Source organism: Triturus cristatus, chromosome 10 (genome assembly GCF_964204655.1).
Source record: "Triturus cristatus chromosome 10, aTriCri1.1, whole genome shotgun sequence".
Taxonomy (NCBI): Eukaryota; Metazoa; Chordata; class Amphibia; order Caudata; family Salamandridae; genus Triturus; species Triturus cristatus.
In genome coordinates this window covers 748,378,364-748,406,334 of record NC_140593.1, presented here as the reverse complement: position 1 = coordinate 748,406,334, position 27,971 = coordinate 748,378,364, and the positions used below count along the sequence as shown (strand labels likewise).

At 47.4% G+C, this 27,971-nt stretch overlaps 1 protein-coding gene across 11 annotated transcripts in view; it reads right to left on the bottom strand.

Annotated features, from left to right (window-relative positions):
• The window catches only part of LOC146789947 (anion exchange protein 2-like), a 2,390,686-nt gene that overhangs the window by 890,741 nt on the left and 1,471,974 nt on the right, over nucleotides 1-27,971 (bottom strand). For all 11 annotated transcript variants that reach the window (XM_085628246.1, XM_085628245.1, XM_085628249.1 and 8 more), the window contains 3 exons: nucleotides 25,153-25,298; nucleotides 8,719-8,899; nucleotides 8,354-8,489 (listed from right to left, as the gene is read on the bottom strand). In XM_085628246.1, the coding sequence (XP_085484372.1) occupies nucleotides 8,354-8,489; nucleotides 8,719-8,899; nucleotides 25,153-25,298 (463 nt within the window). The remainder of the gene's footprint in view (nucleotides 1-8,353; nucleotides 8,490-8,718; nucleotides 8,900-25,152; nucleotides 25,299-27,971) is intronic.

Sequence of the window (27,971 nt, the reverse complement as noted above, 5' to 3'; positions counted from 1 at the left end):
CTGGCGTTAAGAGAACCTGCCAGGTTTTGAACCACCAGGTTTATGCCCTGCTGTTCCAGCCATGTCTAGTGACACAAGGCGTCTTGACAATGGGTCCATGACCCCACCGTGCCCTGTTTGTTGCAATTCCACATGGCGGTGGTGTTGTCTGTGATCACTTACACCAACATCCCCTTGACCGAGGGAAGAAATGCTTTCAATGCTAGGCAGATCGCCCGGAGCATCAACTAGTTGATGTGGAGTCTGGATTCCACCGGAGACCAGAGCCCTCTGATCTCCACCTCTCCCAGACGGTCACCCCATCCCAGGAGTGATGCATCTGTCACTACTGTGAGATCTAGTAGGGGAAGGGAGAGGGGTCTACCTCTGACTCTATCGCGGTTTGTTAGCCACCACTGCAGGTCCTTTGCAGTTTCCTCTGAGATCTGGGCCATGTCTGAGAGATTCCCCTTATGCTGTGCCCACTGGAACTTCAGGTCCCACTGCAGATCCCGCATATGCCATCTGGCATGATTTACCAACAGGATGCAGGAGGCCATGAGGCTCATGCAGCCTCACAGTGATTCTAATTGCAATCCAAGGCTGAAATCTCAGTACCATAACCTGAATATCCTGAACTCACTGTTCGAGAGGGTAAGCCCGAAACTGCACTGTGTTCAGAGCAGCTCTGATGAAAGGGAGCATTTGAGAAGGAATCAGGTGTGATTTTGGCATTTTTATGTGAATCCTAGTGAATGCAGGAGGCCTGCAGTAGTCTGGAGGTGGGGGATGACAGTCTGTGGGAGGCCGCCTTCAACAGCCAGTCGTCAAGGCAGGGGAAGACTAAAACCTCCAACCTGCGCAGATGAGCTGCTACCACCGCCACCACCTTGGTGAACACCCGAGGGGCGCTAGTAATGCAAAAGGGAAGTACAGTGAACTGAAAGTGCTCACAGCCTACCTTGAACCACAAGCAATGCCTGTGGGCAGGCAAGATGGAGATGTCAAATTATGCATCCTGCAAGTCCAACATTACTAGCCAGTCTCCTTGGTCTAGGGCAGACAACCTGAGCCAAAGTGAGCATCTTGAATTTCTCCTTTTTGAAGAAGATTGATGTTTCGGAGGTCTAGAATAGGACAAATACCTTTGTTCTTTTTGGGTATCAGAAAGTAGCAGGAATTACAACCACAGCCTACTTCTGATATCTGAACCCATTCTATAGCCCCCTTGACAGGAGAGTTGTGACTTCCTCTCGGAACAAGATAAGATAATCCTCCTCAAGCCATTTGTGAGATGGCGGTAAAGGGGGAGGGAAAGACTGGAAAGGGAGGGAGTAACCCCTACGATTCATCTGCAAGACCCATTTGTATGATGTTATGGACTGACAGTGGAGGAGATGATGTTGAATTCTCCATCCAACTGGGCACCCATAGTCTTGTAGAACCAAACTAGGAAGGCTATGAGGCTGCAGCTGTCAAAATGTTGGTGGCGGATGACTTCTGGCTACCATTCCCATGTAATCAGAATGCACCGCATCCACACCCTCGCACAACTTGGGAAGCTTACACAGGATGGTGGCTAGGGCATGACTGGCGAAGTTGAAAGCCCCTTCTATAGCCACAAAAGGGGCGAAAAGCAAACTGGGTGTAAGGTGTCACTGAGAGGCCCAAGGACTTGGACATAGCCTGCGTGTACTTGAAGCTCTCCAGCGCAAAATCTGCCTTCTTTCCGAAGAGATAAGTCCTATCGAAGGGCCTATCCATGAGGTTGGCCTGGACATCCCATGAAAAGCCAGATGTTCTCAGCCAGGCGTGGCACCGCAAGGGAACCATCGACAAAACCGCTCTGACCAGCAAGTCAGTCGTATCCAGACCACACTTAACTGTGAACTTCGCTGCATCCCTCCTATCCTGCACTGATTGGGAAAGGATGACTTGGACCTCCTCTGGGACCTGCGGCAGCACTTGCACAACTATTTCCCATAGGGTATGGGAGTAACGGGCCAAAAGGCAAGTGGTGTTTACCGACAGCAATGTCAGGCTGGTGGAAGAAAACATCTTCTTCCCAAGTGTGTCCAGCCTCTTGGATTCCCTGTCCAATGGGGATTGGTATCGAACGCGTCATTGGAAGTCGAGGCTTGGACTACCAAGCTCTCAGCGGTGGGGTGTTGGCTGAGGAAACTAGGATCACCATGGAGCAGGACGATGGTGGCGGACAATTGCCCTGTTCACAGGAGCCCCTGTGTTAGGTTTGGACCAAGTTCCTAGAAGGACAGTGGTCTGTGCTTCATTAAAGGGCAACAGGGATTTATATGAGGAAGCCCCTGTGTTAGGCTTAGACCAAGTTCCTAGAAGGACCGTAGTCTGTGCTTCATTAAAGGGCAATAGGGATTTAGATGAGGAAGCCCTTGGCTAAAGTACATCAGTCAAGTGCCACAGAGGGATGTTCGAAGTCAAGGACCGCCGTTGCCCTCTTCACCACCATTGCATAAGACGCTGCCTCCTCCATAGCCACGGTAGGTGGAGAGAGCATATCAGTATCTGGAGAGATGTCCCGTCCACTGGCCTCTGCTAGTTCCTCATACCAGTCCAAATTCTCCCCAGAGGTGTATAACCGGTGTTCTAAAGGGTCTATTGGCCCCATTCCACTCTTCCCCATGCCTGTGTGCTCCTCAAAATGCTCAAGTAGCAACCTAGAGCCACTGGGCTCCGTCAGTGTGGGATTCAGCATCGATCAACGCCGTTCTGACTCCGAGTCATCGGGAATAAGAATGGGGCTGGCGCCGCTGATGGCGCCGGAAGCATTGATGTCAGGAGCGGCACCAGAGAAGGTCGCGTTGGCATGACCGGCGCTGATCCGACTCTGGGATCGGATCAATGAGATCCCATCGGAGCTGAGGTCGGTGCATAACGCGATGCAGCCTCCACTGGCCCCTCGGGCCGTAAGGCGCACCGGAGTGAGCGGCCTGCTCCAATGCTTAGCGCATGGCCTCATCAAACTCTTTTTTGAGATGGAGTGGCTCTGACTCCCGGAAACCGGGTGAGGCACGGAGTCGGACCTGCCAACGGCTCCGCAGAACTGTGCCTGGAACATCGAGGTTCCCCACTTGTCTTGTCAATCATTGACAGAAGAGGTAAAGTCAAAATCCGTCTAGACTTCTTATTCTTCTAGTGCCTCTTACCCAAGTGTCCTGAGGACCTTGATTGCGACAAAGAAGACTTGGGGCTCCTGGAGCTGTCCCACAACCTTCTTTTCCTAGATTGGGACTGAGACCTCCTAGGAGTGCGCTAAATGGCATTGACTGCTGGTCCGCAAGCAGCTTTAGGGAAAGCTCCCTCAAAGCCTCCAGCGTCATGGACCAGCAGTCCATGCACGACTTTGAGATGTGGTCACACTCATGATACCATAAGCACACAAGGTGCGAGTCAGGAACCGACATGGTGAAGTGACATGCGCCACCGGCTTGAACCCTACCTTTCAAGAGGACATTCCCTCCACACACAAGAAAAAATCTTTGACAAAAAGAGAAAGCGGGGTAGCTCTTCTCCGATCAGCGCTGACTGGTGCGGAAAGAAAAGAACTGATGTCTGCGCGACTCGGTGGCACCTATACAGCCGACTGCAACATCACATCCCACTCCTATGACGCCGATGGGCGTAACCAAATGGAGCCACCTGACGTCACACAGGGGTACTGCTCACGCAAAATATTTCCGGATCCAGTCTGACACCTGGGAAATTCAAAGGTAAGGAATCTGCAGCTTGAATTCTCTATCAGATACAAAACTATCAAACACAGGAAACCAACAAATCAAAGGACACACAGTGTCTGGAACCAAGAACGGGATAACACGATAAAGGTAAAGGGATGTGTATGCCAAGTGCGAACTGAGACATAAGTGAAATAGTCGCAACAACAGCTGTTGTCAAACAGTTTGTTTATGCACATGGTAGGTACACTATCTCTGCTGACCCAAAGTGCTACTGTTAGGTCTGGTCTTACTGAGGCTGGTGCAGCACAACTAATCTGCCTAATTCTCACAACATTTGCTCTATGTTTCTATATTTTCCACTAGACAGTTCTCCAGCTTCTCCAAGTATGACATCTTCAGGGACGTTTATGAGCTGTCGTTTCTGGTGACCTGGGGCCGGTTGGACACAGATGAATTTTCTCTCATTGTCCAACAGTTTGCAGCCCCAGACCACACTACTTTGAATGTTCCAGTTCTCTGGCTGCAACACAATAATTTTGGTTGCAGGGGTCATTATGTGATGCTCAGTGTTCATGTGACGTTGCTGAGAAGGGTATACCCAATTAATGTCCCTGGGACCTGGGTGTATAGCGGAACATTGAGAAAGGGGCCCCAGTACACGTTCATTAAAAGCAAGAAAACAATAGGTAAAAAAATTGAGAAAGCATAAACAAAGTCAAACGATCAATTAGGTACACTGTTATTTAATCACAATGAACCTGTAAATTGTGTCTTGCATAAACATTACATCATTTATTCGAGAAGACATAAGTGCCCCAAAAAGTGAGGGGGAAGGGATGGGGGAGAGGGTCGGTGAATTAGCGTGCAAGGATTTACGGGTCTTTGGGAAGGGAGTGCAATGCAGGTCAAGTGACCCTTATCAAAAGAAAGTACAAATAGCTGGCTTCCACATAGAGCCACAATCAAAGCAACAAATGTCAACAATGTTTACATTGCCATGCTTCAAGAGCTTTCGTGAACGTATTCTGACTGAGGCGTGAGCTGGCAGATTTAGAAGGTTGTCGACGTTTCGACCCCATAGCGTTCTAGATATCAGTGAAAACCTTAATGGGGGTCTTCCTCGGGACAAGGGGGGGGCGGGTACCTAAGGTATGGACAAAGACGAGGAATTAATTACTGTGGGAGATACGTGGAAAACCACGTATCTCCCACAGAGATCATCAAACTGCCTTCATAAATATGGCTCCTATCACACCACAAACACGCCCTAGTCTGATTCGTTCTCGCTCGCCACATGTTGCTGCTGCTGCGCTTCCTGCGTTCGTGCCCATGGGTGTCCGTGCAACAGTGCATAGGTGTATGCCAATGGCCCTGCTTCAAATACAAGGTTACATCACTGACACAAGAGGCACGTAAGTGTGCGAGTACCTCACATGCAGGAATCTCACTGCTAGGGCATGAGGTATGGTGGATAGGTATAAATGAAGCACTTCATTGTAAGCCACAAGTCCACCCACTGAAGGAAGGAGAAACCCTGAAATCCCAAACAAGCCTCATACACATTAAAACAAGCGCCGGCCTTTCACAATAAAAGGGAGCACTATAGTGGGTGCCTGTTTCAACCCTGGTTAAACTGATGAGTGCACGTTGCTCAAGAGGGAATGGTGAGTGCTGCTGCGATCAAGGTTCGAGTCTCGATGGGAGGCACAACATCCAGTGTTTCTGTGCAAATCACTTAATCTCTCTGTGCAGGTGAAGAGCTCCGATACCTTCCTTGAGGTTTGCGCTATATGTAAAGTAGCAAATCAAGTAAGAAAAGAAGTTATGAAACCAAAACGGATGAATATAGTACTTGGGCCTCGAGAGATTGATAATAGAGTTACAGGAGGAAAACAACTGGAAATGGTATGCTACATCCAGTAGAAAAGGAGGAAAAGTAAGCGGCAAGCCTGGGAACTATTGGAAAGCTAGGGCAGAATATAAGCTACTTTTAAGATTTATATTAATACAATGGTTTTCACAAGCTGAGCGGAAGCACTGTGCAGGTGAAACCTAAAAATGAGTTTTCAATGGAAATCCCGACCTAACAATAACTACAAGCTCGCTATCGCCAGTGTGTAATGAATGTAAGAAAAAAGAATGTTATAGATGTTCTAGACAATTAACCCCTAGTTAAAACGTCTGGTGATTGCTACACATGGGTCTTGGCAGGAGAATACAGTTTTTATAACTGTCAATGAAAATCCAGTCACACGATGAAGTGCTCATGATGAAACTTTGTACAAGAAACTGCTACTCTCTCTCTCTTATCCTTCGCTCTTTTGTCCTTGGTGCATCTCCTTATGTTTTTTATTTTCAGATGTAGTAGCATCCAAAGAAAGGTGTTGTTCACAATTTCACATCATAAAATAATTTTTTTTAAACTTTCCTTTCTCATTAAAAGATGTGATTTCCAGTTACTGGTGAGATGCTGCACCAGTTATACAGATTTTTTTTTTTTAAATAAACACCTAAAGATGATAGAGTTTCAGAAGTAGCCCTTGTATGTGTTGTGCCGATAGGGAGAATAAAATAGGAATTGCACTTGGATGGTTCAAGACATAAAATAAAGCGTCGGTCCTGCCTCTGAGAACGGATACTCTTTCTGGGCCCACTTTTGTAACATTTGAAGTAACTGAGCCTTTCAAAAGGGTGCTTGAAGAACCTGTCTGTGCAACGGGCATTCCCAGTCAGTGGGGAATAAGGTAAAGATAGAACATGGAGGAAATGGAGCCAAAGTTAGGCCTGTGGATCTCACTGTATAAGTAGGAAACGTCAAATCTACGGCACAGGAAGACAGCCCAGCGGATGAACAGAAGAGTGAACCTGGTTGTGGAAGTAAACCTGTCTGCATAACAGCTTCCCTTGGGAAAGTGATAAGCTATGCAAGAAAACTCTTCTGGCACACAAGGAATAGAAATGACGTCCCACAAGTCCGGACAACACAGTATTGTGTGCAGGAGTAACAATGCAGTAATTAAAAAGTGGTAGTTCACTTGCAGATTTTTAAAACAGCAGATTAATAAGGCACTTCTCAAAAAAACAGCAAGGCACATTTTCATCAAATAAGTGACAATGAACTCTGACAGCAGTAAAAAGGAAATTTAGTCAATGATAACGATCACTAAACATATGGGAGACAAGGGTGAAACAAAATATAAGAAAAATTGAAAACCACATTTGCCAGAAATCAATTACTTCCACCAGGGAATAATTAATAAGATGAGTTCCTATTTAGTCAGCATTCCTAACAGCTAGCTTGGTTAGTGTTGAGTGAACACCTGGAAGGCGTTTTCAGGTTTCCATTTATGAAGTGAGTGAGCTGCCTACCCTGTTCAGGTGTGCTCTTGCATTTTTTCATCGTAAGAATGGGTTTAGCATGATAATGTGTGTGGCATGTGACTAAACACTGGGGCTGCAGAGTGTCACCGTAGACTACCTTTGTGGGATCTGTAACTATCAACTAAGTGCATGCTAGCGTTTGCAGCGCTTGATAAGTTGGCCGAGTGCCTAATATGATTCAGCTTGTGATTCGTCATAGTTCCTATCAATCCTGTGTTGGTGTCTTTTGCTTGAGAGAATTTCTCAAGAGGCTAAAGCTATCTTCTGCGAAGACGCAGTCAGACATTACTGTCAGGCAGAAGTCAAATTATGAAATCTGAATCTGAAACTGGTTCCTGTTTTACACAATCCATAGCAGGTGGCAGTTTCCTTTAGTGGTCAACAACAGGGGGTCCTGCATAAAAAAGATTTAGATTAATACACTATTTGTTTGCCTGATCAACTAGAGTGGAGTATTCAGGGTTTTGGAGTATGTTATACTGTTTATAGTGTATTCCTGAGTTTGGTTGACTATGCTTACTGGCACAGCCTACAACGGTACAGCAAGGTGGATGCATTTTATTTTTATTTTGTCAGACGTAATTTACAGAACATTCTATCAAAGTGCCAACTTTCTTGGGGGACCATATGCTATTGTTTCCCATAAGTGTTCCATCCTCCTCATAAAGGAATGTAATTTAGTCCATTTCCTGTCACCAGGGCACGATGCAATCAGCTAAAGAGAGGCTCAAGGGGTGAACATTCTGGCCTTCGTATATAAATCTGCGCTACATCATGTATCGAGAATCATCATCTTCTAAAAAGCACTTCTATCTGATTCATTATTCCATTATTTCACTGCAGAGGGGATCTCACATATTCCTATTTGTGTTATAATAGCAGTTCTCCCAGCACAGTGATTCAAGGGTGGCCTCAGGTGTTAGAACCTGTATGTCAGAGGAAGTTCACTCTACAGTGGTCTCGGATGTTCTAATTTGTATTTGAAGTGTTTGCATATCATATAAAAATTATTAGGCATATATCTGAGGAGACGAGCATTCAAGGTGTCGGCTCTTAGGGGACTCAAGTGATACCTTCAGAAGCAATGGCTTCGGGATTGGAAACCTAGGACAAACTCAGTGTTTTTTACTTAGATTTCAGGAATGGTGCGGTGGAGACTCTATGGGCGGCATCAGGTGTTCTTACCTGTTTTCCATGAGTAGAATCCTTAAGAAGGTAACTATCGTGGGAGATCCACTGCTCCAACAATTTCAAGCAATTTTTGATCACTAGACTCTTACCTGTGCTTCAGAAGTAATGCCCTCAGTACGTTGGCGCGGTCCTCGGCTTTGATTTGATCAGAAATAATCATCTGCTCAACCACCTGGTGGGCGATCCCGGGCAATGTCTTTTGGTCAAGGTCAAGGAGAACCGCGCCTGCGAGGAAAGCAAAATATCCAGATGTAAATGTTGCTTGCCGCTTGCAGATTTTCCATAGCAGAAAAAAGTGAGACCAAAATGTCTGTATGTTCTCTTCCGTGCGATGAGACGGGCATATAGCAGGCACAGTTTCCATGCAAGATACCTCCAAACAGTGTAATGGGCAAATGATTCCTAACGTTTCAGAGGGCTAAAGACCCTCAAAATGGTGGCCAAGAGTCTTTACCATGAGACAGGGTTTTCCGCAGCTCAAGCAGGCTCCTGAAGCTAAGTGAAGCCACGTGAGGCTTTCCCCAACGGTCTGTCTCCTCTTCTACATCCTCCTCAAACTTGATCCATCGAGCAGTCTCTTTCCATTGCATTTCCTGATTCTTGTCCATCATCAATTCATTGAGTTCAACAAAGACCTGTGGGCAAGAAAACAACAAATGATGTATGAAACACAAGATAGGAAACTGGAAACCAAACAGTGTAAGGATTAGAGATGACTGTGAGAAGCGGGAAGGTTGTGCGCCAGTATTGACAAAGCTGTATGGTATATGTTAGAAGATACAGGGTTGTATTAGAAGAGAAAAAGGTGTGCATTAGGAGTCACAGGGCTATCAGTCTGGGGAGAGAGGACTATGGACTACAAAAAACAGCATTATGTAGAAAGAGCAACAATGTTCTATACAAGGAGAGAGAAAAGTGTGGCTGATGGGAAGGACATGTGTGTAATGGAGGAGTGTGCGTGTGCAGGCAGGGAAAGGCTGTGTCAGTAAAGATGGGACTTTGGGTCGGGAAGGTAACTGCAGGCGAACTGACAAGTATCAGGAGGGGCAGGAGTTTGTGAAAAGGAGGGAAATGGTTTGTGTCAGGTGGACATTAATATCTGTTTGGATGCACAGAACAGGGCTCTGCCAAAACAGAAACAGCTGTATTAACAAATGATAAAGTATGTGTCAGGAAGCATACATATACATTTCAGTAGGAACTAAGCCGTGCATGAAGAGCCTCACAACTTGGTTTTAGAGTCGACAGTGCTCTATGGAAGGAGGAAGAGCACTTTGTAACTTTACCTACAAGGTTGTGCCTTAAGAGGGGCACAGCTTTTTGTCACGAGAGAAAGCAAAGTAGTTGAAGAATCCAAAATTATGTGTAAAAGGACGCATGTTTTAAATTGATGCATTTAAAGATTGTATATAGTGCTCCATAAGTTCTTAATGTGCGTTAAAAAGAACTGATAAACAAAAACAGTACACATGACATCAGTACATTTTAGAACTAGAGAAAATTGACTGTAAAGCGTAAAGCTCTGAAACTAGTATGAAATAAGGACATTCAGATAAATGTGGAAAATATGTGGTGTTAATCGTTTTTATGAATGTCAGAAGGGTGAGTTATGAAAGGAGGCATTTCCAGAATATGGTTACAGCTCCAGAGAATGTCCGGTTCAAAGTTTGAATGCTCGTTTGGTGTTTTCAGGAATGGGGACTATATTGATTCTCTGACCTCCCTGATCGGTTGATAAGGACAGCCAGATACCCTTCAAGAGGGGTGTCCCCAACTGCGAGCAGTAGTCTTTGCAGAATTCCAAGGGGAACCCATTAGTGCCAGGGGTCTTGCCCGGCTGCAGTTAAGCAAAGGCCTCTCCCAGTACCTCAAAAGTAAGCTGAGCCTCAAGAGAGGCCTCCTCTTATCCTTCAGTTGCATAATGGAAAGATCGGCCACAAAAAAGACTAAGTCAGTAGGCGTCTGTGCCGCAGTAAGTGAGTACAAATCTGTGTAAAAAGTTGCGAAACAGCCTGCTATGGAACGTTCTCCAGATATTGTATGCCTCTAGTCGTCCAGTAGGTAGGCAATATGTCTGTGCTGGTAAGTACTGGAGCAAAGCCAGAGCAATGTTTTGCTGGTTTTATCACCCCATTGGTAGATTCGGCTCTGCATAGTCAGCCATGGTGAACAAGCCTCATTCGTCAGGGTTTAGTGTAGAATGAACTGTGAATAGATCAAATTGTGAAGAAGAGCAGGGTCTAGGGTCAAATGGTAGTTGCCCTCCAGAATATGCATTTTCAAATATATAAGGTCTCATAGTTTCCTTCATTTCAATCCTGTTAGGTAGTTAAGTATTTCCCCCTGCACAGTGACCATGAACCCCTCTGAGTATCCCAAGGAGGGAACCGACCCACTGTTACTGGCACCATGGCTTGTCACGGCCTCAGCCACAGTGTGAGCTCCACCGGGGAGATGGCTGACAATCCACAAGCGTGGATGCAGTCATCCCGCACCACATGGGACTCCGTCCTGGGCATTAAGAAGTAATCAAGCCGAGAAAAAACCCTATATGCTGCAGAGTATACTATGTAGGCCTTCTCCATGGATCCAGATGGTGCCGGACATCTGTAATACCCATTGGCCTGAAGAAGGTGGCCCGGTCAGTGGGGTGCATGTGGCTACTCAAGCTGGGATAGGATCAATCCTACAGCACATCAGCGACCCTATTCAGCTGGCTGCTCAACATCCAGGAGTCATTAAAAAACAGCAGGAGGAAGTCACTTGGTAGCCTGAGAAACTCTAAAGACAACAGGGGAAGGGTGTAAATGATCACTAGGGATAATGGTTTGCCCCGTAGGAGACTGGTAAAAAAAAAATCCTAGCTATCGTAAAGGAAAGTTTCAATTCTATTAAGGACGCAGAGGCGAGGATTAGGCTGTTCTTTCTCCACTTTTTTAATTCCAGCAGCCATCAGTTATAAACAACATAACCAAACTACATTTCCCATGATGCGAAGGGGACTGGAAAGAGAAAAAGTCCAACAATAAAAACTATTCCTGAATCAGGACCACCAATGACTTCCCCTTGAGGACGCTCCACCCTCCTCTTTCTTCGTGCGACCACAGCCTGCAAGTCTTCAAGTTCTTCTTGTTTACTGGCGTCCGTACATACGTCAAAAAAGGATAGGTTGTAATTCCGGAATATGGGACAACATCTACATCCTCAAATATCGATAATTTTAACATCCACAGCAAATCAAGATAACAATCGGGTTAACGAAGAACAACTAGAAAAATTGAAGACAAGTTACTCACCCCACGTGCGTAGGTGTTCTGGGAGGGATTTTAAATTGGGTGGGCTAATCCTCGCCTCCGCGTCCTTAATAGAATTGAAACTTTACTTCATAGGATTTGAGAGCACTGATCACACATAATTTAGGGGCATCCGGAAAAGCACGATAAGACACTGACTTCGAATTATATTTGATTCTTCTGGAAATATGAAATGTAACTCCCTCTGGAGTGAAAACTCGGCCTGTGAGATCCAAGGCCCGCACATCGGAAACCCTGCAGCAGAATATCAAACACAGAAGAGTCACCAGTTAGCCGGCCGCGCCATCCAGCGAGAGTGTGCGATCGCGAAGACATCATTCGGACGCGCCATCGGACATCCGCGAACATGAAACACGCATCACGAGCGGGCAGAACAAGTGAAACAAGATGGCCGTGCCAATTGGTGACCGCATGGGCAAGTTTGTGATATATTTTCCCCCGAGCACGCAAACAGCGTCCCCGAACAGGAAAAACGCATCGCGAACAGGCGGAACAAGCAATTCCGCATGTTCGTGGAATTCTGCGCAGCTCGCTGAGATTTTTTTACCATTTCGCGGAACTTTGCGTAACACGACTATGCAAATTTTGCCCACCCCTAGTTGAACCCCAAGTAGTGCAACATGGGGACACTAGGTACATACTACTTAGTGCTATTTAACTAGTATAAATACTTTACATATTGCCTCTAAGTTAAGCCTGACTGCTTTGTGCCAAGCTACCAGAAGGTTGAGCACAGGCTAATATGGGGTTTGCTTGAGTCTCACTCTGACAGAGATTGTGGTTGCTGCTTGAGTAGGGTTTCACCTCCTCAACTAGTAACCCAATTTTCAACTGTCAGGTTTAATCTAACTATTATTTGACTCCTTGAATTACTATTTTCGGTAGTCCCAAATGGAAGTTAGCACTTAGCACAATGTCTAATGCAACTCCATGTTAGACAATGGGGCAAGGTCTCGTAATACAGTGAAAATGAGTTTTCACTGTCAGGGCATGTAAAGTTTACATTTGCCATGTCCTTGGTATTAATATCTGGCACACTGCCTTATGGGTTACTAAGGCCTGCCTTAGGGATGATTTGCAAATATTAAAAAAAGAGGATTTGCATATGGCAAAAGTGTTATTTTGCCATGTTGAGTTGGCAGTTTAAAAACTACCTAACTAGGCTGCAATGGCGACCTATAGCCATGTTCCACTTTGTTACAGCAGTGGTGGCACAATATTTGCTGCAGGCCACTGGTTAACTTATTAGCCAGGTAAAATTTTGTACCATACACTCAGGACTTATAGATAAGTAAAATATACCACTCAGGGATTAGCCAATTGCATGAGCACTTTGAGGGGACAGTGCACATGCACTGGGGTCTGGTCAGCAAGAGCTCTTCATAGGTAAATGGCAGAGCCTTGGTAGAGGACTGATCCTCTCCTTGCTTTGAAGTCCTACCTTCAGATGATGTTTGCTTCTCCCTTTCCTTCAGAGTACGCTAGAAAACTTCTTGTCACCGAAAACCTTCAATGAGATGCTGCCTAGAAGGCAAAATCTTGCTCCCCAGGCAGGTCATTTGGTCAAATTAAAAAGAGCATTTTATTTGACAAAAGAATACAATTTTCTGTCAGAAAAAAGCAGAAACTGCAAGGGAGAGATAAAAAAACATTGAATGATGTTGTTGAAACAAAAAAACATGTTTATTTAAAAAGAAAGACCATTAAAAGGCTGAGCTTAAGGCTCCAGGATCCTTTCGGCAGGAGCGGGGGGAAAAGAACTGAAGCAACTGTCACCTGCAGAGCATGATAGGATACTAGTGATCTCTGGGTTCTTAAAGTTGCAGTTTTTCTTTTAGCCAGATAATGACAGTCTATGAGGCTACTCTGTCCTGCTCTCCTTCATCTCTATTATAAAAGGTTTGTGAGGGAAATGTATGCTGATTGCATAAATATCTTTAAATTGTACACAAAAACGTTGTGCTGGCCTTTTTTTTTTCTTCATAATGAAGATTTCGGCCATTGTAGCCTAGGCATGTAGGCTGCATAATCTGCAAGTGTCTTTGCAGGCAAAAGTCTACACTTAAGAAGATATATTAAAGTGTCCTGGGATCCCCGCATCTGGATGGAACTATTCAATGCTTAGGACTATAAATGGATATCCCCTAAGAGAGAACAGTTGTGATCCACCAGATGCCGCCAACTGAGCTAATTCGCTGTGGCATTCAATGATCTCACCAGGTAGTTTGCAAGAAGGAAAATGCCCTGACACTTCAACCATCTCTAAAGATGCACGGGAACAAGGACTTCACTCTGTCCTGCTTTCTGCAGTACCATATGTCAGTAGTGTTGCCCATGAGAATCTGCACCAGCCTCCCCTTGATGGATGGCAGGCATGCTTTCAACACCAAACAAATGGCTCATAGCTCCAACAAAATGATATGGAGCTCAGCTTCTGGCTGAGACTAGAGTCCTAGTCAACTGTGCTCAAGCAACCACCACTACAGATCACAGGCCATTCCTTCTGTAACATGAATGAAATCCATCAGATTTTCGTGTTACTAGGTCCCTGGAACTTCAAATTACATAGTAGAACCAGCAAGCTTGACCTCATATTGTCAACCAGGAAAATGCACAGAGATCCAGGACTGAACCGAAAACATCAGCATCATAGCCCATATGTCCCAGACTTGCTACAATGGAGGGCATGCCTTGGTTGCCCCAATAAATGACAATATTTGCATAGGAGGCAGGTGAACTTTTGTTTCGTTGATTTTTATTCCCAACAATGTTTCAAGGATCACCGTCGTCTGGAGTTGGCCAACGACAGACTTTGGTGAGCCTGTCATTCAACAGCCAATCTCTGAGGTAAGGGAAGACTACTATCCGTAATCTCCGAAGGTGTGCCCGGAAGACAACCATCACCTTTGTAAACATCCACGGCACACTGGTGAAGCCAAAGGGGAGCGCTAAAAAATGGAAATGCTTCTTGCCATCCTTCAGCCGCAGGTAATGATTGCGGGACTGCAGGACCACTATTTGAAAATATGCATCCTGCAGGTCCAAGGACACCATGCAGTGTCCTAAGTCCAGTGCAGCCAAGATCTGGGCCAACATGAGCATTTTGAATTTGTCCTTCCGCAGAAAGGCATTTAGAGGTCAAAGGTCCAATATAGGCCAAAGACCTCCTTCCTTTATCAGCACAAAGAAATAATGAGAGTAACGGCCCTCTCCTCTTTTTCTAAGTTGTGAACCCTCTAGATGGCACCCTTGAAGAACAACATTCACTCCTCCAGCAGCAGACTGGAGAGGTGCTCCTCTAAAAGTTGATGAACAACCTGTATGACCAATCTGTAGGACATGATGAATCATCATCCCCCCCACTGCACAAGATGGTTGTGTGCCCTAAGGGCAAACTACAGCGGCCTAGAGGTAAGTTGCCCCCACGTGAGGAGACTAGGAGGACTAGTGCCGTCCACAGCCTTGAAAGGACTGGGGAGACTGCCTTAGTGGGGTGGGGAGACTGGCACCGTCTTTGTATCATCTTTGTGGGGTAGCCCCTAAATTTCCAAAACTGATGAGGAAACTGCTTGGCAGGGTCAACAGCCTATTACCCCCAGGTCCCTCCGTCCTCGTCCCATTCCTTACAAAGTGGAGATTACTATCTCCGCGACAGAAAAAAAGAACAGGAGCATGCTGGGATACCTAACCCACTCCCTCCCGCTGGGAGTACATAAGCGGTACCAGCCCAGCATGCAGCCTGTTCTTTTTTTCTGTCTTCCGACAGATTAGGACGTGCTGATCTTACCTGTGATTTCTTCGTTGGATGTCTCGTGGGGCTGCTGGGCTGTCCTCGACATCCTCTTCCGCGTCTCCTGGCCTGCTGGGCTTGCTGGGAGTCGCGTTGATTGGTGCCCGGCCCTTTGCGGCTGGGGCGCCGGATGTCCGGATTCCTTCCGGGTTACCGCGCGCGTCCTCCTACGGCTTGGCCTGGCTGGAAGACGCGCTGCTGTGGATGAGATGGGAGCCCAGGGGCTGCGCCGGGCGGTGCTCCTGGTCTCCCTTGGTGTGCTGCTCGCCTCCTTTCCTACCAGTGCCCCTGCTGTTCCTGAGGTTGGTGCAGGGACGATGCTTGATGGGGGTCAATGTCTGATCGGTGGCTGCAGCTCTCTTCCTCGCCCGGCGCTGGTGTCTTGGAGGGCGCCTGGGCTGGGTCTTGGGGGCAGGGCGCTTTTGGTGTGCTCTTCCTGCCCCTGTGGTGAGTACCGCATAGCGGTTCCGATTTCTTCCATGCTTGTTCCTCTGTCTCTGTGCTTTGCCTGCTGGGTCTGGCTGTGCACGGTGGGCTGCTTCGGCGGTCTTGGCTGGGGGTCTTGCTTGGCTGCTTCGGGGGTATTCTCGCCGTGCTTGCTGCCTGGCGATTTTTTACTCTGGGGCCTGGCGTCCTCTGGTCTCACCGTTTGCTGGTTGATTCCTGTTGGGGTTTGTCCGTGCTGGCTTCTGGCGCTCCCTGTTCCTGCTTGCTGGGTTGGGGGCGTTGCGTGGCTTTCTGCGCTGTGTCCCTGCCTTGCTTCCCGATGCTGCGGGGGGGGGGGGGTGCTTCCTCCTCCGGTTCTGGGTTCCCTGTCATCAGGAACTATAGCTCAATGGTGAGTCTTGTGCCTACGGTTGTAAAGGGTCTCACAGGACAAGGGTTCGAGTCCCGCACACTCTGTCAGAGTGGCATAAGGTGGCAAAGTTTCTCACTCATCTTTAAAGCTCCTTGTTTCCGCTTGCTCGACGCTTGTTGCTGAATGGCGTCTGGGCGGAGGGGTTGGGGGACGGTCTCTGTTTTATGGGGTTGGCCTGTCCCCCTGGTGGGTGCCGTTTTTCTTCTTCCATGTGCTGCGCTCTTCTGCTGTGCTGGCCTGCGGCCTTGACTCCCTGTTTTCCACTGCTGGGGGTGTGCCGGGGCGGGCGGGTGCTGTGGCTGTCCCCCGTTCCCCTGTGCTCGCTTCTGCTCCCCTGGGCTATTTTCATTTTCTGGTGAGGTTCGTCCTGGTTCGTTCCTCTGTCCTGTGGGCTTCCTGCCTTCCTGCCCTGCGTGCTTCTGTTTCCCCCTGGTTGGTGCTTGGTTGTCTGTTCGCACGGATTCTTCAGCCTGCTGCCTGTCCGCCCTGTTGGTTCCTGCTGTTCTTTTATGGCCAGCCCTGGTGCGTGCCTGTCTGGGTGCCTGCCTGCGGCTCAGGCTGCTGGGCGCTTCTTGCGTCCTTCCAGGGGTGTTGGTGTGGCCCGTGCTCGGGGTGCCTTGTTTTTTTCTGCCCCCCTGTGCCTGTCCGGTGCTCTGAGCTTCAACGTGTGGGGTTTCCTGGCCTGTGGCCTTCCCTCCCTGCTGGCGCCTGCTCCTGTCTTGGTGTTGCGGCTGGGCACGCCGGTGCCCTTGCGTCCGCTCTCTCCTGCCCTCCGGCGTATCTTCCTGCCTGGGTTGGTGGGCTCCTTCCCCGGCAGGTTCCCTGTGGGTGTACTTCGTGCTGGTTGTGGTCGGGGGGGGTGGGCCTGTGGCCCCCGGTGTTCCCCCGTCTGAGGATCCTCCACTTTGCGCTTGGCCTCTGCTTGTGTTTGGCTGGGTTGCTTCTTGCATCCTGCATCTGGGTCCTTGTTGCTTCCGGACTCCCTGTTTCTTGGGTTCTCGGGGGGGGGGGGGGGTAGGGGCTGTTGTGCCTTCCCTCTGTTCCGGTGGGTCTTGGCCTTGGTTGGCTGTTGACTCCGGGGCTTTCCTGGTGGGCTTTCTGGCTGGTGTTGCTGCTTGCCTCTTCCCTCTTGCCTGGTGCTGTGTTGTGGTGCGCTGGGTTGACTGATGGGGTTTGGTTTCCTGTTGTGGTTTCCTTTCCCCTCGTGTCTCTTCTTTGTGGCTTGCGGTCGTTTGCCTCTCGCTGCCGCTCCTTTGCCTCCTGTGGTGGCTGGGGGTTGTGGGTCTTCCTTGGCTTCTGCCTGGGTGGTTCCTTGTTTCTTGGGTGCACTGCTTCTGGGCCTCTCCCTGTTTATGGGTTCGGGTTGCCCTGTGCCCTTCTTTCATGCTTTGGGTGCCGCTCCCGATGTCCTCCTCGCCGTGCCTTATCTTGGGCTTGGCCAGTGGTTTTGTTGGTGGGACTGCCGGTTGTGGTCTAGCCTCCCGTAGTGTGTGGGCCACGTTGCTACGTCCCCGCTCCTCTTTTCGGCCTTGTGCTGGTGGTTGGCTTTGCCTGGGTCCTGGGGCTCTGGTTTTCCCCTTGTGGGCCTTTTCCTTGGGCTTGGGGGTTTCTCGCTCCCGTACGGCCTGCTTTCGGCCTGTGGTGTCTCTGGCCGTTGCTCTTGCTGGCTCTGCGTGCTTTGTTCTTCCCTTTTTGGGTGTGTGCCCGCTCCCCCCGGGGGTTGTGCGCCTTTGGTTTCTCTGGGCTCCTCTCCTTTGGTTTGGGGGTGCCGGGGGTGTTCCGGGGTGCTGATGTGTTTCCTCCCTCCGGTCCTTGTTTTTGGGCCTTCCTTTGCGGGTTCCCTGCCTGGGTCCCTGCCTGGGTTCTTCCCTGGCCGCTCGTTCTCTGGTGCTTTGGGCCTCTTTTTGGCCTCTTGCTGGCCGGTGGTTCTGGCCCTGTTGGTCTGGGTGCCGGGTTGGTCCTGTGTTCTTTCCTGAGCTGCTCCTTTGCGCCTGGCTGGTGTGTTGGTTGCCAGTTGTGGCTTGCCGGTCTCCCTCTCTGTTCCCCGGCTGCTTCTCCTCTCTTGGTGGCTTGGCTTGCTTTGGTGCCGGTCCCTGGTCCCTTCTTGTTTGGGGTTTTTGGGTTTGGGTCGGTTGACCCTTTGCCTCTCCTTTCGGGTTCTGCTGCTCCAATTTGGGGCCTCCGGGCTGGCTGGCTTGTCCGTTGTCCGGTTGGCTTCTTGGGTCTTCTGGGCTGCCTGCGTTGTTGGGCTGTTGGCCTCCTTGTTGGTCGTTCCTGTTTCGCCCCTTTTTGGGGTACGCCTTAGGAGGTTCCTTGGTGTCCTCCTGACCTATGGGTCGGCTCTTGGTTGGTGGGGGTTTCTCCTTTCCGGTTCTGGGGTTTATTTCCCCGATTCTGTGTTCGGCCCTTGGTTGTTCTCTCCTGGCTGTTCGCTGACCGTGTGTGGAGTCTGCTTTGGGTGGCGCTTGTTGCTCTCCCTGGCCTTGCTTAGGTGGGTTCCTGGGTTCGTGTCCCTGTGTCTCCTGCCTTTGGTTGCCTCGGTCCTGGCCTTTTGACTGGTTCCTGTGACCGGGTTTTTTTTCTCCCGACGTGGCGGCCTTGGCTGCGGCCTTCCGGTGTCTCTGCTGGGGTAGACGGCTTGTCTTCCTGCCTTTTGGCCTGGGCCTTCTGTCCTTTCCTCTTCGGTCTTTGAGGCTCTGCGGGTGTCTTCCCCTGATGTGTTGGGGTTGGTCCTGTGAATGGTCGCGCTCGGTGTTTTCCGAGTTTGACGTGCCTCTTCGTTCTCCTCTTCATTCCCCTCGCCTCTTGGTGTGGTGTTTGTGGATTGGTCCGGCTGTGGGTCGCCTTCTTCTCTGTTCTGGGGGGTTCGCTCTCTGGCTTGCCCTACTATGTTCCTTCCTGGGTCTTTGGCGTGTCTCCCTGTGCGTCATGCTCTCGGGTGCTCTGCGTTGGGCCTGGTTGTGCTGTTTTGTCCCATTTGCTGCAGCTGCTTGGTGCTGCCTGGGGCTGTGGGCTTCTCCCTTGGTGGTTTTTCTCCCGGGTTGTTTGTCCTTCCTGGTTGGATTGCTCCTTTGGGGCGCTTCCGCTTCTCCGGGGTTCCCTTTCCCTGGTGGTTAGGGGTGGTGGTTTCTCTTTCTGCCCCTCTGGGGGTTTCCTTGGGTCTTGCTTCTGAGTGCGGGGCCTCCTTCGGGCTTTCCTGGGGGGTCTTGTGTTCGTTTGCGGTCCTTTCTTGCTAGTCCCCTGCTTCTTTTGGGGTCTGGGTTCTTTTCGGCTTGGTTGGAGGCATGGCTGGTTGTGTTCTCCTGCCTGCTTTTCTTGTGGGCTCCCTATTGCTTCTGTTGGGGTCCGTTTTTCTCGGTCTGGTGACCCTGGCTTTGGTGGGGTTCCGGTAGGCCGGGTTCTCTGCTTTGGTATTCTCCACTTTGTAAGGAATGGGACGAGGACGGAGGGACCTGGGGGTAATGTCCTATTACTTACCGGTAATCTTCATTACTCCTGGTCCCGTAGTCCTCGTCCCATTCCTTACTTCCCTCCCTCCCTCCCTCCCTGGCGGCCGGCCTTCCGGTTGTTGGCTTGGTATTTTCAGGCTGCATGCTGGGCTGGTACCGCTTATGTACTCCCAGCGGGAGGGAGTGGGTTAGGTATCCCAGCATGCTCCTGTTCTTTTTTTCTGTCGCGGAGATAGTAATCTCCACTTTGTAAGGAATGGGACGAGGACTACGGGACCAGGAGTAATGAAGATTACCGGTAAGTAATAGGACAAGAGGGCATACTGTTGCTCTTCTGTCCGTAAATTACTCAAGAGCAGAGTCTGTTTTTTGCCAAAAAGGTGTGGACCATCAAATGGAATATCCTTGAAAAAGGCTTACACATGTTCAGAAAATCCTCTTAAATGCATCCAAAAGGGGTGGAGCAGAACAAAGCTGGTGCAAAACACCCTTCCCAAACAGTCGGTGGTGTCTAGGCTAGCACAAATGATGCACTTGGTTGTGTCTTGTCTTTCATGTAATGTTTGGGTCAGCATAACTCTAAAGATATTCTTGAGCTGCCAACAACATATCACTAACTATGTCCCAAAGACATGCGTATTTCGGCCAATTAAGCAAACTGCACTGGCTGATCTCATCGCTATCCCTCCATGATATAAGCGCATATAGGGGCAGTATCAAGCTACAGTTTGGAGGACTTCTGAGAGCCATATAGGCAATACAGAACTTTTCACATCGGCCACAACTATGCACTCTACCAATTGCACATACAAGATGCTGCCACTGCCAATTCTAATATAGGGTCAAGCCCCTTCGCCACCCAGTACATCAAAATAGATGAAAGGCATGGTCCAGGTAGTTGTAGAAAAACACAAAAGTTTTTTTACGGATCAATTTTAAAAACTGCACCTTAAATTGACACAGCATTAGGCATGACCCTAAGCCAATATCTGACACGCATCCACAGGCTATGGCAAAGTTGCATACTATCCCACCTGACATATTTAAATACCTTGGCAAATCTATATGAATTATGAGAAGACAATTACCTTATAATGTAATTCTACATTCAGCCCACTATATTTTATATACCACTACAATCTGTATTAAAATACTAGTTTGCCTTCTAATGATTAGCGAAATTTAATTTTGATCTTCTCTCACAAGTTTAAATATAGTTTACCAACCATGCAAGCAATGTCTGTTGGTCTGCACTGAATCAAACAGTGCAAAAACACGTAGAAACTCTCGCTTACATCAATTTCGACAAAGCCCACGGGGGTTCTACCAGTAGTAGTAAGACACGTTGCTTGTAAGGCAACCCCCATCTCTGAGCAAACCAAAAGCAGGCTACAGAAGAACACCAAAATGACTTGAACAAATGAATGAACTGTGTAGGTGTTGTGTGTTATATTATCCCATAGCCTCATAGCCAAACTAAAGGTTTCTGTTGTTATCAAGAGTGCCGTTCCTCCTTCAGCACTTTTCTGAAACTTTGACAACGTTCTGACTGAAATGCTTTAAAATGAAATGAATGCAAATACAAGCATCTACACAACGGGCTGGGAGGAGGAAGCTGGAAATAAACACCAACGAGATACCCGCCTAGCCTACTGTACAGAGTAAAAAAGACAAACAACTGACTGGGGTAGAACCACACCGACACAATTCCACCAGCCAGAAACTCTGATAAGAACACAAAATGCACTAAATCACCTAGCCGAAGCAAACTTTGAGACTAGAGAAACTTTCTGTATAAGAAATCAACAAAGCGAACAACTTAATAATGAAAATGCAGTCAGGCCAGTCGCTGCAACAACTTTGCCAGGCTTGGGACCCCACACGCGAAGTACTTCAGCCAGTGTGAGAGGGCTGAAAATGGTAAGAGTCCTGGCTATGTATCGATCTGCGGTGGATTGCTCTACATTGTGACAGAGGCGGTGTGAGAGGGGTATGGCCAACAACCCCTGCCTCTGCATCCAAGGACCAGCCCCAGAGGCCTGCCTTCATTAAGAGTGGCCCTGACTAATACCCACTGTTTCCTGTTTCGGGGAGTACTACTGCCAACATCCCGGTAATGTTGGAAGGAGGGCAAGAACACAAGTTAGAAGCTTTGGTGGAACAACATTTCAGAATCACATTTACTGTGCTGGTTCCATCATGTTTTCCCCACTATTTTAGCCAGGGACTTTGCTTGCAGGAGGTGAAATCTGTGGGTGAAATACCACAGAGTTGAAGTATTTCTGCAACACATTTAATTCTGATGAGGCCGGTGGCTCCGTAAGAAATATCAGGCCGCTGATAATGAAAGCCAGTCTGCTCTGCTGTCCGTGAGGCAGTGACAGACCCAGAAAGGACAAACTGCAACACGCGTGACATGCTCTTCACATGAGTGAAACAGAGGGTAGGCTCTTTGAACAGAGTTTCACGGAAGAGACCAGATTGTACAGGCAGTTTAACAACCTTAAATAAAGGCAGCTCGAACTCTGCAACGAGTGCGGCTGGGAAGGGATCCAAAGACCCTCCAGCAAACCTTTCTTTAAAGGGACATTTTCACAGGTAAGATTTTGCCACCAGTTTATCATATGAGTGCCTGGGAGTCCCAGAAAGGTCGGGCTCTGCAACAGTGTAAAATCAGAGAGGGCCAAAGACTATGTTATAGGTAAAGACTTCCAGAAAAGACAATATGACAGGAGTTTACATGGGGCCGTTTACCTTCCCTGCTCATAATAAATACAAAGATACAATAGAATAATTCTTGCTCCTCTGCTACAAGAAGTGAGGGATTTAAAGCAGACTACAAAAGATGGAAGGAGGAATTTGCTTGGAAGTTTGATGCACTCTGTCACCAAGCCACACATGAAAACTGGTACAGTAATTGTGCAATAGCAACACCATGAACATACGTCGAACATCATGTGCATACAACAGACAGCATGACCGTACAAAAATAAAAACCCAACGGGAATCCACTTCTGGTTAACTCGCTACCTCTACCTTATGCTAACACTTTAGTAAAAATGCATACCATATGACACTGACGTAGCGCTCGTGACTAAATGAACTGCGGACAAGAAGGTTGAGAGAAAGTTAGAAAGATGGAGAAGCGAAGGACATCAAGGAGGGAAGAACGGAGTCGAAAGGCAAATAGTGATAGAACTTAGAAAGGCTGGGGGAGTCACAAGAGATGTAGGAGAGGGGTAAAGTATTATAGGAATAAGGCATGCGCGTGGGGAAAGGACATAGTGTGAAGAATAGTTACCAGATTTAAACAGGAAAAGTTTGACAGAAAGGAAGCCAGAGAGATGGGGAGACAGATTAAAAGAGTGAAGGATAAGTGGACTCGGAGAGTGGCAGACTGTATCAGTGATAGAAAGGGAAACGGTCTGAAGGTGGAGAGAAACAGTGAAAAGCGAGAGCGTCAGAGGCAGACAGACTAAAGAGAGGAAATAAAGAGTGCTCATGCAGACAGAAGACAGCTTGCAACCCTGCCCTCCGAAGCTAAAGAGAAAGCCAAAGAAGTTACAATCAGGGACGTAACACAGGCCCCCGCATCCCCCGCGGCGCGGGGGGGCCCCGGAGCTGCAGGGGGGGGGCGAGCTGCAGGGAGCCCCCTCTGCACAGTACTTATTCCTGAGCGCTCCGGAATAAAGCGGGAGCCCCTCTGTTTATATTGCAGGGGGGGGGGGCTGAACTTTCGTTACGCCACTGGTTACAATATGATATAATTTAATAAAATGCTCAAGTGTAAATGAACGTGCATAAGACGATGGACATTTGCAAATAGTCAAAGGACTACAAAGTGAACCTTGAAGAAGGTTACCAAGAGCATAGGGGTGTTCACGAGCTACTGAGATGCAACGCAACTCCTACAGCCCTTGCAGCACAGAAGCTCCCTAACCCAGCAGCAGGCTCTCATTTCAGCCGAAGGACTGTAGGATATGGACTGACAAGTGAAACAAATTTAAAGTAAGGAATATGGGTTTAGCTATAAAAAGAAAAAAACTAGAGGCAAAGAGGCTATAGAGCCTGAGGAATTATTGGCAGCATAGAATTACAACTATGTAAAAAGCTAAATCAGTTTTTAAACTATATCCTATCATGCAAATGAAGGTTGCCCTTTTATCAAAAACTAGACTTACTTTTGGCTTAATGTGAGACTCAAGAATTCATGCATTCAATTGTAATAAGTAGGACACGAAAAGACAGCATGAATCAAATCATATGAAATCTGTAATTCAAAATAAAATTAAAAGTTCTGCTACAGCAACCAAAGAAACAGGGTTGAAAATGTTCGTTTTAAATTTCTGTATTGTACAGATAAGGAGGACTATGCACAGTGGAGTCCAAAGTACATTTCCCAAAAATGTAGCTTGTGGGTTGCGAACACTGGTCTGTTAGTCAAGAGGCCTTATATCAACATATTTCTCAAATTGGAGAGTTGAAGATTGTGGGGACAATTAACACTGAAGACACAAAAGAAGTGAAAGATATGAGACATCTAGACAGAGGAAATAAATAGCGGTACAAGGTGCATACATTTTAAGAGGACAAAAAGGTGAAAGCAAGAGGGAAACGGGAAGAAAAAGGGAGAGAAAAAGTAAAATAATATATAAAGGACACTTGTTGCTACTCGGTGATACTGTGCAGGTGGTATTGCTGAAAGGTACGCACAAAGACAAAGGGTGTGATGGTACTCTGTGAAGCTGGTGGTCAAGCTGTAGAAGTGTGCACAGGAAAACGAACACATGGATTGACCGAGGGAGTGAGGGAAACCCATGAGTTGGATCATACCACCAGCAGTCAGATTATAAAGGCACACACAGACCGAGGGGTTCAAGGCAGCGCTTACTATTAGTTGTTGGCTGCAGATGGGATTCACCTGCATCCTTTTTTTGGTGACCTGAACATATTTTTCCTTATCCAACTTTGATCCAGAGCAAGAGAGTTAAAAATATAAGGGGCAAAAAAGGTGGAAGCAAAAGGCGGAAAGACAGAGACAAAGAAAAAAGGAAGGGATGTAAGAAGAACCCGAAACAGCGAGATAAAAGGGCAGTGAGTGTCTGGTAGTGGATAAAGGAGGAATGAGGTGGAGTCAAGATTGCACAGCCTCAGTATTCAATGCCCCAAACATTAAAAAACACCAGCCGTGAGCTTTTAAGCAAAACTTTAAGCCTCAGCACTTACTGTTTGACATATGAATCATTGGGTCAGGGTAACTGCTATGTCTGGTGTGCTTACTGCAGACATACAGGTAGACACGGGCGGTGGGAGTTAGTTGATGTGGTGAGGCTGGTAGTGGTGCTGGAGAGCTACAGACGCATAGAGGTGGTATCTCCTCTCTGACAGGCATACTCTACAGATGCACTAAGACAGAATGGGTGTGGTTGATGGCTGTGATGTACAGGTACACACCGAGAAGGGAAGCATACAGTACCTCGTGTGACTGGCGGTCATGTTTCTTCTGACGGGTGCTCAGTCCTTTATGATCCTTGTAGTCTTTGCCAACATGAACAACTTGACTTTTGCTGCTCTTGCGAACTAAGTGTCGTCGGACGCCAGGAACATCTTCAAACCTGTGACCTAAATGAAAAAGAATTACATATCATCTATAGAGGGGCCAAATCAAGGGGCCCACCTAAATGGCTGGACTCCATCTCCATAGCAAACACCCCAACTTGCTGTTTCTCCTTCTTATGCATGGAGAGGAGAAGAGAGCCGTAATTTATTTTGCTATAAATGGAGAGGCCTGCAGAGAACAGGCCTCTCCTGCTGGCGAGAACTGGACTATGTGCAGGTGTTGACCTGAATTGCTTACATTTTCCTCACAAGCAAAAATATCATGCAGTGCTGTCCCTCTCCCGCTCAGACGCTGGAATTCCTAGATTGTGTATTTTGTTTGAAGTTGATAGCCGTCTGAGCTAATAGCAAGCCTCAGAGCAAGGTCGGACAGGCCCCCAGCAGGATTCAAAGAAGGGCAGGGAGAACCTCAGCAGGCAACAAAGGTTATTCGAAAGGGGCTAAGAGACGTTTTTATGGCTCGCTGCATCAGCACTTATATTTGGAAGCATGCCAACAGAAGGTGGGTTGGGAACATTGTGCGCAAAAGTGGATTAAATGTCCTGGGTCAGGGGTGACCAAAACTAAAAACAGTGTTAAAACCCTCACTGAGGAAATCGGACAAGCATAAAGCTGTCTCGAAATGCAGAGTGCAACAAAACCGTTCCCAGAAATGTGTGGTCTGCTGCTATTCTCACAATACACTAGATCTACAAGGGGCTTAAAAGTCAGGTACACTGATTTCATTTCCCAAATGAAGAGCCGCAGGTAAAAATAATCCTTTAACCAAATTGCTTTCCTTGGCAGCATTGGACTGGGCAAAATAATCAGGAATTTTAGGGAAGTGTTATGAACGACATAAAGTTAAAAATAGTAACGGTTGTTATCTCTATTATAATCGATCGGATAATTATTATGCATATATCTTTAATGCTGTATGTTTTGCTATTTTATGAAGACAACAATATATCGAGTCTTATATTAGAAAGGAAAGGAAAATGTGTTTCCTTACAGATTAATTAATTGAAAACGAATGCATTCATTACATTAAGGTACTCGTGAAAGAGGAAAGGGTGCATGGTATGATGCATCAGCTCGAAAGCACTGACCGGTTCATTAAGCAATTCCAAAATCTCAAGACTTAGGGCCTCATGTAGGTAGCCAAATACCGGTCGGTAACGGCCGATTTTCGGTAATTATACCGTTACCGACCGGTATTTTGGCTATTGGTATGTAGGGGGACAATTATTGGTTTCGGAATTTACCGAATCGGTAAAATTACCGATTCGGTAATAATACCGAATCGGTAATGTTACCGAATCGGTAACTTTTCCGAATCGGTAATTTTACCGATTCGGTAAATTCCGAAACCAAAATCGAGATGTAGGGGGAGTGTGTGGGTGTGTTTAAGAGTCGGTATTTACCACCAACTTATAGTTGGTGGTAAATAATCAATGTATGTGTTTATGCATTTTTACGCGCGTAGCAGTGTGCAATGTGGCATACATACATGCCCTTAGGGCATGTATGTGTGCCACATGTGTACACATGGCCGAATCAGGGGTGCAACAGGGTGTCAATGTGACACCCTGCCACCCTTGCATGTGTTCACCACATTACCGAATCGGTATTTACCGATTCGGTAATGAGGCATACCTTCCCATCAATGGGAAGGTATGCCTCATTACCGAATCGGTAAATACCGATTCGGTAATTACCGAATTGTAACGAATCGGTAAAAAATACCGACTCATTACCTACATACGAGTTACCACTTCTAAAATACCGATTCGGTATCGTTCGGTATTTTAGAAGTGGTAACTGGTATGCTACCTACATGAGGCCCTTAATCTTGATTATCTACCTTGGCCTTTTTACAAAACCAGAAGGAAGGAAGGAGGTGATCTTCCCTCTGCACTGGCAATGACATGATTGCCACTGAACCAAAAGAATCCTAGTCATTGGTCCTCACAGTGCACTGGCAAAGTTTCAAAGCCAAATTCTCCCATTGTAGAAACACAGGCTGTGGCTCTAAATACATTAAAAGGGTTTCTCCCATTAAGGGCTAAACAATAACTGATGCCACCTGTTTATCCAAGAGGGACTAAGGTACAGCACCAGATAGTTCAGTACAAACAGGATGCTACACACGCAAAGTGGCAAAGAGAAAACAATGCAAGCATAGTGCTGTTAACTTGGCCCTGAACCTCGTCTGGAGACTGCTTTGAAGCCAGGGCTTGCTAAAAACAAACAAAATAAAACAAGCACACAAACACACACACACCTCTCACCTGTTCTTATGACCCAGTCCCCAAAGAGTCACAAAGTACCTTTGTGTAGTTTTGTGAAGAAAGTCTGCCCTAATCACATTTATGCAACTCAGAGAAGATTGAACTATTTTGGGCCGTTGCCTAGGTAAAATGAAGTGAAGGGCCAAGGAGAGTGTGAGCCATGTAGAGAAATTCCTGAGGTGAGCTAGGCAGACAGAATACCTCAAAATGGTTTATTTTAAGCCAATACAAAGGCAGTTTCCCAGACATGGCTAATTTCTTCAGTGACTGTACAAGCGTTATTCAGACCAGAATCATTTTCCAGCCACTGGGCATAGGACAGAGCCATTCTTCCAGTCATTTTAAAGGACGAATTTCGGACACAGCTTGCGTTCCGGCCAGTATGGACGTGGGATCTAACACAGGT